This window comes from Botryllus schlosseri, chromosome 2 (assembly GCF_051294905.1).
Source record: "Botryllus schlosseri isolate E-star chromosome 2, Bs_hap1, whole genome shotgun sequence".
NCBI classification, from domain to species: Eukaryota; Metazoa; Chordata; class Ascidiacea; order Stolidobranchia; family Styelidae; genus Botryllus; species Botryllus schlosseri.
The window spans coordinates 13849292-13860486 of NC_137237.1; the positions used below are offsets into that span (position 1 = coordinate 13849292).

Genomic DNA, 11195 nt, shown 5'->3' on the forward strand with positions numbered 1-11195 from the left:
CATATAGGTTTATTTGTCCATAGTCTCCTAAATGACTGGCGCCGAATGTTCCTGTCTTAGTAATCTGAACCTCATAGGACTGATACCATCCCGCAGCGAAAATTAGATGCCAGTGAAGAAATACCAATTTGAAATCGTGTGATCTTTTAGTTTAGTAGGCTACGTTTGGGCGATTCTATATTTTTTGATATAGCAGACAGGAGGTCACGAAATAACATCATGTAACGAAGTCATACCAATGAGTCCGCCCGTCAGAAGATGTTTAATTATTATTTACGAGCTCTACAGTTTCAAAGACATCTCACTCAGCTCTACCTGTAAATCTGATTTCGTGAGTAGAGAGGACAAGAAATTGATAGCAATATATATGCAATTCCCGATCTTATTGACCGATTTTATCATCAATTATCAAAAATTTTCGCGCGTAGCGCTGGCTAACTGAACTGTACAACTGTAATTACGTGACAAACGCGAACAACGTGATTGGGGGGGGGGGGGATCGGTTTATCACCCTATGGGAGCCCAAGACTCAAGTTTTTTAGGGGCCTGACGAAGTGTTGTTTCGTTCCTGCCAACGGGTATACACCCGGAGATGTTCAATTATTATTGAGGGGTCCTACCTTTTCAAGTACACTTTACTCAGCTCTACCGGTAAATCAGATTACGGGAGCAGAGAGAGGATAAAAATTGCTAGCAATATATAAGTATAATACGCGACCATATTGACAGATTCAGTCATGAATTGTAGAAATTAAGCAAGCAAAGCTGACTCTCTAAACGGACACCCCATGTATAAACAGCGTCATATTGACGTATTCAGTCGTGAATTACAAAATTTTCTCGTGGACAACCACTGAAGAAACAGCGCACACCGTATGTAAACAGCGTATAGGCGGAGGCCCCCAGAAGTTAGGTTTACCACCCTATGGGGGGTCCGAGACCAACGTTTTGGGGGGGGGCTGACGAAGTGCTGTTACGGCCCTGGTGTCGACACAAGCAAATCTCACGCCTCAGTGAAATTGTATCACGTCACAATTTCAATCTGGCTACAGGTAATTTGACGGTCATTTTTGACTGGCTTGACGAGCATTAAATTGGGTAAAACGAGTATCAATCGAAAGCTGACTCTGCATTGATTACGAAAATATAAATTTTATTCCGCTCGTGTACCTGGAACTCCCACAATCAGCCTCGAATTTTTCATTGTTATGAAGATTGGCATTGGGACGCAACAATGGTGGCTGGGTCTTTTTCTCTTGAGCTACTCTCTCGTTTCGCCAGACAGCATTGTTGCGTCCCAATGGCAATCTCCATAACAATGAAAAATTCGAGGCTGATTGTGGGAGTTCCAGGGCCACGAGCGGAATAAAATTTATATTTTCGTAATCAGTGCAGAGTCAGCTTTCGATTGATACCCCTTTTACCAAATTTAATGCTCGGCAAGCCGGTCAAAAATGACCATCAAATTGCCTGTAGCCAAATGGAAATTGTGACGTGATACAATATCAATGAGGCGTGAGATTTGCTTGTGTCGACACCATGCATATAGGACACTATGCTTTCACGCCGCCCAAGGGGGCACGCCCCTAGCCTACGCCGATGCGAGCTAGTCAATGCGGTGTCCGAACCCTGCCCTGGTGTTGAATATAAGAGGGCAATTAGTGATTGGACGATGGACGCGCGCTTTCCAATTTTTAATCATCAATTTTGTGTATTCATTCTTGTCTGCTTGATACACTCGTATTCCTGAATTGTCGAGCAATATGTCACTTGCGAGCTTGCAGTGTAATTGGTTACCGACTTGTACCGTGCACGGCGTTGAATTAAGTACTCAGATATTGATGCACCACCAGATTGTCAGTGGCACTAATTTCGAGTTTATTCGATTCGTTTGAAGGGGAACCTTCCATCCATACTCCACTAAACTTGATCGACGACGAAAGGACTGGTAACGAGCACACCAATATCGAATTTGAAGCCATTGGGTATATTTGGTAAAAAATGGATTTCTGCCGATAAGGTCGCGACATGTGCTCATTTCTGCAGTTACATCTGAACAAATCGCACCATTTCAAGATTGAAGTGGACTGTATGGTTTGATATTAACGAGCGCTGTACCGGTATTAAAACATCACGTCACTGTTTTAATGCTGTACCATGTGTGCAATGTAGCCTACATCAGTGCTCTTCAACCTTTTTCGACGTGGTACACCCTTTTAACGTTTGCTCAAAACTCGTACACCCCTGTTCATTAGGGTCTTCAAAAATGACTTTTTATTTCTCAAATCGTACTGACTACTTGATAAAATTGTTAGGTTACCTAATTTAAGCCTACACACCAAATTTGGTTCAGAAGAAAGTTTCTATTTATTTTATATAAATAAATAACGAAAAATTTGAATTTTTTCTGATCACCCCATGAAAGTATTAGGTTGTCTATAAAAACGATGTTCTTCAAATTTGGTTCAATTCCGACCAGTAGAAGCGGAGGTATTGCCGTCAAAAAAAATGGATTTGAATAAAATAGTATTTGGTCACAGAGTCTATTCGCAGCCAGTTAGGCAGCCCGCCACGCAAATTTAGGCTTACAATATTTTGGAAATCTAAAAAGAGAACACTTTTTCAGAAATTTGAGACTTGCAAAACCGGAGAAGAATTCTAAAAAAGCGGTGAATTTTTCCCACTTGGTGATCAATTGACTAAAAAAAGGTCATCTTTCCGCTCAGAGCTCAAAATATCGTTTTTCTCTCCGCATTGCTAGTTGGATGACTAAAAAAGGTCAACTTTTCACTCAGAGCTAAAATCACAGTTTTTCACTCCGAAATACCCGCCGGAGCGTCACTTCTGTGCTGATTTACGGCATATCAATTTGCTCTAAATCTGACCTAAATTTTCAAAAAAGAGGACAAATCTCAAAAAAAGAAGACAAAAGGGCGTCCTCCGAGGACACTTTCAAAAAAGTCAAAAAAGAGGACAAATCCTCTTAAAAGAGGACGTATGGTAACCCTACGCAAATTGGAATTTATTTCGTGTCAGAGCAAAAACAGCATGATATAACGAACGATAATCAACCTAAATGTAACAGTATTGGGGGGAGAGTAGGTAAAGCTACTGCTGCAGAAGCGGTAATTCAGATCAGCGATGATAGCAGGCGCACCAGCCTACTGCGCATCAGGCCTGCCACACACCACACACAGTCGATAGTAGCACATGGGCTGCCAGAGATGTCAGTAACCTCAGATCGTATGCCGCTATACACAGTCTATTGTCGCTAATTTACATCATTTATAACAAAATACTAGATTGCAAATGTATGGCGAAAGATTGGACATATACAATCGGCATTTTAAAACAAAAGGGTTTCGATTTCAATATGGAAGCTGTTTCGACCCTGGCTAGCTAAGTCACTTCATTTATTTGCATTGCGGTATTTATTAGCGTCGGGTAGGAAGCACGGATTCAAAAAGTCTGAGCTATCGCGGCGGTTTCCTCACAAATCAATAAAATACAAATGACTTGCTGAACACATGTTTGTTAACTGCATACTTTACAACACCAAACGGAACCATTGGTCTATTGCCGACGGCTAAATGAATAGAAGAAATATTTGCTTATGACATCACAATCAAGCGGTGTACAGTATTACACTTGAGATAACATTGTACCATATTGCTCGTTAACCTGTGCGTCAACCTGTCTGTACTGACCTATAAACCGGCATTTGTGATAGCTAGCCATCGGCTCACTGTTACTCGGATCTGGTACTCCCCTGTACACCCCATCCGAGTGGTACACCCTTTGCGAATTCTGGTACACCCTAGGGTGTACGACCACCCCGGTTGAAGAGCACTGGCCTACATCGCTACATGCAATGGCATGGAGTAAATTGCGTTCTCGAGCGGATGTGACGTCATCTAAAGACGACACGAAGTAATTATGACGTCACATGATTTTGCATACCCCTCAAAATGACGGATTCTTATGACGGCTACAAACGAACCAGTTGCCGGGGCATCAATGACCTCCGGAGCTAATTCATCACAGAAGAGAGCTCCGGAGCCGAAGCAGTATTATAATTTACTAGTCCAAAGCCCTGACTAAAACAACGCCACACACCAAATTTGACTCAGTTCCACCGAGTAGAAACGAAATTCTTGCAGTAGAAATATTTGAATTTATTACCCAAAAAATAAATAAAAAATTCAAATTTTCTGCGGATCCCATAAAATTGTTAGGTTGTCAGTAGAGTCGATGCATATCAAATTTGGTTAATTCCAACCAGTAGAAGCGAAGTTATTGCAGTAGAAAACTTTGGACTTGAATGAGATAGTATTTATGGCGACTAGCTCCTTTACTTATTACAAAGCACGGAATTTTACTACTGTGAGCACTTCGCTTCTAGTGGTTGGAATTGAGCCGAATTTGGTGTGCATCATCTCTACGGACGGCCTAACAATTTGATGGCGTAGACTGAAATATTCTATCGTCAACTTTTTTATACAATAAATTCAAAATTTTCTGCGAGAACTTCTACTCGAGGGAACTGAGCCAAATTTGGTGTGCAGCGTTGTTTTAGTCAACATAATGATCGTATCACGTAGCCAGTAAAATTTGAAAAAAACTATATTTGAACAGCCCTAATGTCGACTCTACATGTCACGGAACCACATTACTTCAGCGAAAATTTGCTTCGCCACCCATTTCCTCATATTACCACAGTCCCACTACTATACCCTCAAACAAACATTAGACTTAAATCCACATCAAGAATTCATTGCGAATGTCAAGTAATAGCTACTCGTATACACATAATTCAGACACAAACATAATGATGACATACATGATTTTGTCTCGTCCAAAATAAGATATAGCACACGTTTATCGATTTAAGCTAATAAATATCCTTTATTCAATTCAATCTCAATAAGGCTGGAATTTCTCTCTCTTGGTTTTTCTCTTCTCTTTGCCGTTTGGGGAAGCTTCTCCCGTGCCGGTAGAGTCGTCGTCATCACAGTCAGATACTTTAGGTTCCTGTTCTTTCCTGGACGGAGGTCGCCTCTGGTGTCTCGAGCGACTTGAATGGTCTCTGTCCGAGTGACGCGACCGGCTCATGAACATATTACGAGCCGACTGCATTGCGGCAGTGAACGAAGCTGACGGGTTGATTCCCAGAGCACCGGGATATGGCCCGGCAAGTCCTTGCCTGCCAAAACTTACTGGCGACATATACCCCATTAACTGAGCAATCGGTATGGGCTTGTTTGATGGAGATGTATTTAAAGACATCAATGGCCGAGGACTGGAAGAGGTGGGTTCTTCGTCGGCGGGCGGTGTTGGCTTGGTTTCCTTTGTTTGGTGGGAGAAGAGCTGAATGCTGTGTAGTGGTTTGGACATTGAATGGAGTGTATGGAAATCCATCAAGCCGCACATCGACCGGGTGAGGAGTAGGCAATGGTGGTTGTTGAAGTTGTTTGGTAAGGTAGCAGGTTGGTACCGGGAAAGAAAACGCACAGGTTAACAGGAGTAGTAGCGGGTGATAATTCGAGCTAGAGTATACAGGTGGAGCACGGGTTTAGTGATATTTGTCGACTGCCTTAGCATACCGCATTGCTTCATCAATGAGAATGAACAGTGAATCACAGAAAAACGCGTAATTTCAAGGCATTTTGAAGATAATGGCAGTAATCAATCCGAAGTGACGAGTAGAAATTGAAATTTGACAGGCTTGGACCATATTCAGAATTTCTCGTTTTTTGCATTGGAAACACGCCAATTAGGTAGGGCAGTTGGCGGGGGGACTGAATTCCATTCATTAAAGTTCCAATCACATTAACACGGTGCAGTGTAACAAGATTATTGTGTCAGGTTTATTCATCTCAAATACATTACTTCGTGAAAGCGTGCGATTTACATTTGCAATTCATCTTGACTTTCTCAACAGTACACACACCATACCAGCACCAGGAGCCTCCTAATGGGATATAGGTAGCCACACAGAACTTGACTTTTTGGTCATAAAGAAACAGTATCACTTGTTCTAAGCGATAAGAATAGAGTGTACCCGAACGCTAACCACCTTCTAAAGTATCGATAGCTGTGCAACGCAAAAGAATACAATTTTACAATACAATTATGAGCTGCCGTGGACTGTGCTAGAGACGAATACAACAGGCTCTGTGGTGGAATTTCAGTTCGTTCAGTATTACTAGATCACTGCTGCAGTCATTTGTCTGGTCTCGTGCACTATTGTTAGTGTCTTTAACGTAGCACAAGGCTTATCACCCGGGCATTGCCTCATTGATGAAGTAATTTACTAATTTTGTGTATTTTCATATGAGCACCTAATATATTGTGGGTAAACGTAGCAATAATCCGGATTGCTACAAGGGTAAACAAGCAAAAAATCAGTCAAGAGCGGCTGGTACAGATGAATAGGGAGGAAAATGGGATAGCGTGATGTTATACTGATCAGCTGCAAAACAAAAAAGTATCTTGTAGCTTATGTCCACCCAAGTAAGACACCAAACCTGGTATTGATTAAATATTGCGCGAGGCTGAGCTCCTCCGGACTTCCGATGATTGTTATCGTACGCTCCTTTTTACTGACTTTTTCTGTGCTTCTGTCGATGGATATCTGAGCGCCCGACATTGCACGGATTTCATTGATCCGACAGCCCATTTTTCCAATGATGCATCCAATCACCTAAACGTAGAGGTGGTCAAAGTAGTCAGTGCTGGTACGCAAGTAGAAGTAACAATGTAATTTTCTATTTCATTGCAAGTAGAAGCAGCTATTTCTAAAACATGTCGAAACTAGCTCAAGTGGAAGCAGAAAATGCAGGTCTTGATGGTACTTAGTAAATAGTTTCACAAAGTTGATTCGGTAAGGGGTCGAATACTTTCAGCAGTTAATAAAGTGGGTGTCTGATCTCAAAGACTACTCCAAGTCGTATATTGCAGTCTTGTGGTGTTTTGGAATGATGAAATTTTAATAACTAGCTGAACTGCTAATTTTGGAACTGCAGGGACTAACGACACACAAATAGGTAAATTTGTCCAGTTCTGTGATGAAGGGGCTATTTTGAACAGTTATGAAAAATAAATTCATATTAAGTGATACGAGCATACCCTAAAACTACTTTCTAGTTTACAAAATACAAAGTGTAAAAAGTAAATAGTTTTCCAAAAAATTGCATGTAGAAGTAGTGTAAAAACAACCACTTACTTGCTACTGACAACCTCCGCAGCAACGTCCAAAATATGAGATAGCACATAAGAGCGACATAAGCATATTTCAAAATCACTTTCTAGTTTTAGAGCAAAAGTGTTATGAAGTAGCTTACATAGTTTTTCAAAAAACTGTGAACTGTAGTGTAAAACATAATCACTTAATTTAAACATGCAACCAGGCAAAACCTACTTGGTATGTAATTGTATACCTGAATAGACGACAAAACGCGTCGCATGTAAAAATACATTATCGTTACCTCATTAGACACAGTCATTTCCTGGGTTTTCGCGTCGACAATTTTCGTGGGGAAATTCGCAAATCCCGATGAGCGTCTCTCCGTTTGCCCGGAGGACCTGTCAAAACTATTGTTATTCAAATGAGTGAAATTGCCAAGCAGACTGCCCAGGGTGTCTTCTGTATACGAGCGCATCGTCGCTAAATGCCGCAACTTCGATATCTGCTAAAAAACATTGATTACCATCACTACTTTGCACATTATCTCACAAATCACGAGTTTACATCAGGATTGGGCACTGCATAATTGCCTTGCAATGTGTACGCTTGACCCTGGTGATATATAACAGGTGGAGTGGCAGGCTGCGGCTTGTAAGGTACTGTCGCGGATTTGGCAGGATACTTCAAAATTAGAAGCAATTAGAAGAATAAAATTGAAGGCAACTTCGGTAACTTACCTGAATCATCACATCACAAAGCATATCAACACAGTGAGCTATGGCAGCTGGCGTGCCGTTCAACGTAACTGCCCTTTCGGTCGAAAACGGAAGCATATCAGATTGCACTTGTATTGAACACGCCGAGGTCTATTGAAAATAATCACGTGTGAGCGTTTGTAGCTTGCCTGATACACGGAATCAATTACGTCGCGAATTTCCTTGATTTTGCTGCCGCCGCGACCGATGATGGAGCCACATTGACCGGCTGGAACAATCAATTTTAATGTCACAGGAACTTTAGCAGTGCTTGATGCGGAAACATTTGCATTCATTTCCTGTAATGGGCCATTAGAATAAAGGACAGCACGAAACATAGCGTGAAATCTGCGCTTTACCTGCTCCAACTTTTCTGTGATTAGCATAAATCCTTCTTTCACCTGATGCTGATGCCCGGTGATGGTAACGATCCTTTCTGGTGTTCCTGTAGAGCTGGGAATATTGATTTTCGCTCCGCATTTTTCACGGATACTCGCTATCACACTTCCACCCTAAACAAATTGAAGCGTGAGATGTTTGACAAGGTTTTAGACTTCACTTAAACAGATCAAGGATTCCATTCATCCACACAAGTCATACCGTATATATTGTCATATTAATTGCCCAACGTTCACATCACCCACATAATTGACCAGACCAGTTCATAGCAATTCACCTGTTTCTCAAGTATTTGGGGTATCAATCTACAATAACTCAACATACAAATATGCCTGTAGCTACATTTGAATATTTAGTAATAAATCAAATGCTGAATGCAGAAGTAACCCAAGCAACAGTATTCCCAGTCTATAGCATCCTATACCGATTGTATTTTACTCAGCGTTGATGAGTATATCAATCAATATATATAGTGCAAGCACATTTACCATTGCAAGTCTACTTTCCGATTACAATATCTCAATTACAGTGACCCATTTCCACACTCTATCATCAGTGATGGATGACTAATGACTATAGCTAAATACACTATTCGGCATAATAACATTTGGCCTGTGTGAAGAAAACAGCATTCACTATAAGCACTAAAACGGAGTTCCCTATTCCACAGACAATGTCAGTACGATAATAAACAAACCCTCATATAACGTACACACACTTTACAAAGAATTGCATTTACCTTTCCAATTATGGCTCCGATCTCTTTCCCAGCCATCGACACGCGTATTGTTATGGTTACATCAGCTTCGCTGGTGGTCATGTTCAAGCATTGACTGCAGACCAGAGAATGCAAATTCTATTTAGTGCTACTGGTACGCCTTATATCAGTATCGTCTGGGATGAATAATAAATAATTTACTGATGTACTGTTCAACTAGCATTGATTGAGATATACATGAAAATGTTGGCATTATCTTCTGATCCACCGAGTATAATTTGGTATAGGTACCACATACCATTGTTAAAATTGTCCAGAGTCAAAATTGGTAGCCATAACTCCAACACATAGAATAAGAGGCAGATTATAGTGACTGTAGGTTGAATTATTTTTGTATTTTCAAATTTCGTGATAAAGAACACAATCGTACGAGAGGTGTGTTATATCTAAGGGGAGGAAAAACTCTCATTGATCAGAGAAATTGCTGTATGAAATTTTCCTTGATGAGACGCTTCAGATATTCACTCAATCCAAGTGTGTTGCTGACTTTAACATCCACTAACAACGAATCTGGGGGAACAGATTCTTCGTGGGATTTAGTTCAGAAAAGATAACTCAGCATTAGCCAGTAGGTCCTTACATGATGGTCTACAGACTTATAAAATGTTTGAATGTGTTTATGCTGTGCTATGCACTTTTAAACTTCTAGGCACTTCTTCGTTATTCCCCACACATCGAGAAGTGATCCCCACGAAATCAATAAATGTTTCCCATGAACATGTGAAAATTTAGGAAAGTTTGGGTAGGGTAGACCGTATACGGATATTAGGGATGGGGGCGGGGTATTAGGGTTGGGTTAGGGTCAAGATTGGGGTTAGGATATCCTAAGATTAGGGTTGGGAAAAGGGGGTATCAGGGTCAAGGTTGGGGTTAGGATATCCTGAAATTAGGGTGGGTTAGGGTCAAGGTTGGGGTTAGGATATCCTAAGATTAGGGTTGGAGAAAGGGGGTATTTGGGTGGGTTAGGTTCAAGGTTGGGTTTAGTATATCCTAAGATTAAGGTTGGAAAAGGGGTTATTAGGATGGGTTAGGGTCAAGGTTGGGGTTAGGATATCCTAAGATTAGGGTTGGGGGTGAGGCTCAGTGAGCCAGGCCACATAACCACATTCATAAGCAAGCTCGAGGGAACCACGTGCAGCCCATAGACATGAGCACTGGGCAGCAGATCCACCACCACTGGCATGGATCTCAAATCATTGACACACAAACGGATCTTATCATTGGGATGCATGGAGGTGCAGACACAGATTCATTTCATTGGCTTATCAACGTTCAGTTCAAGTAGGATAAGTCACTCACAATATAAAGTGGAATTGGTGGCAACAGAAAACCCTGCAGAAGTTTACGTTTAGTTACCTGATTATCCTATGTAAAGAAACCCTTCGGCCACGTGCAAGTTATATTGCCGAAAACATTCACTATTTACAGACTGACTCACAATAACTGGTATCATTTTATATGACCGATCGTATATAAATTGTTACCTATAAATAATGAGGAATTCAAATCACTCAATCAGGCAACAACAGGCAATTTGGAAAGCAATTATGTGACGATTAAGATGATGCATGAAGGGAAATATACTATAAACTACCCGATGCGCACCGTAGTCCTGATGCAATTTCACAATGCTTAAGCTAGCTGGAACTTTAGATACGTAAGACGAAAACAAAGTAGTAGATTCATTGCATTTTCAAAGGTTTCACCCACACGCCTAGGGCTTTCCTCGTTCAAAAGTCACTACGAACAAGTGCACAGTCACAAAACCACACTCCGGAGACTCCGCCGCCAGCGCATACTGCATAACTGCAGACTGCAGACGGGAGCTGAAATCAAACACTGAACCGATCATAGAACCCGACAAACGTTTCACGTCACTGCACACAGTGCATGCTGCTAGTATTTTAACACCAGCTCGAAGCTCGCCACATAAAACTCGCCGAACGGTAGCAAAGTTGCCGCACTGGATCCGAAATTCGACGTTCGGGCGGCCTGATTTCGAATGAAACTTGTTTGCCGCAAAGCATAATAGTTTGTGTGACGTCAGATCTGTAGATTTGTAATGTTTCCCAAGCAA

The 11195-nt window shown here is 41.3% G+C and overlaps 1 protein-coding gene across 2 annotated transcripts; it reads right to left on the reverse strand.

Annotated features, from left to right (window-relative positions):
* Positions 1–4752: 4752 nt before the first annotated feature.
* LOC145433691 (poly(rC)-binding protein 3-like) lies at positions 4753–9260 on the reverse strand. Of its 2 annotated transcripts, none has more exons than XM_080310862.1 (8): positions 9080–9260; positions 8301–8453; positions 8112–8240; positions 7924–8052; positions 7751–7867; positions 7488–7688; positions 6528–6703; positions 4753–5374 (listed from the first exon to the last, which is right to left on the reverse strand). In XM_080310862.1, the coding sequence occupies exons 1-8, from the start codon at positions 9158–9160 to the stop codon at positions 4921–4923; spliced, it is 1440 nt and encodes a 479-aa protein (XP_080166988.1). In that variant the 5' UTR covers positions 9161–9260; the 3' UTR covers positions 4753–4920. The 2 variants fall into 2 exon arrangements, with proteins under 2 accessions (XP_080166988.1, XP_080166987.1); XM_080310861.1 differs by having other exon boundaries at positions 7488–7691.
* Positions 9261–11195: the final 1935 nt, after the last annotated feature.

Excerpts from the sequence above, each read along its gene's own strand:
- LOC145433691 (XM_080310861.1), bottom strand. The coding sequence starts at position 9,160 with ATGACCACCAGCGAAGCTGATGTAACCATAACAATACGCGTGTCGATG. Across the intron at positions 8,241-8,300 it reads TCACAGAAAAGTTGGAGCAG|GAAATGAATGCAAATGTTTC; the intron begins GTAAAGCGCAGA and ends GGCCCATTACAG. Across the intron at positions 8,053-8,111 it reads AAATCAAGGAAATTCGCGAC|ACCTCGGCGTGTTCAATACA; the intron begins GTAATTGATTCC and ends TATTTTCAATAG.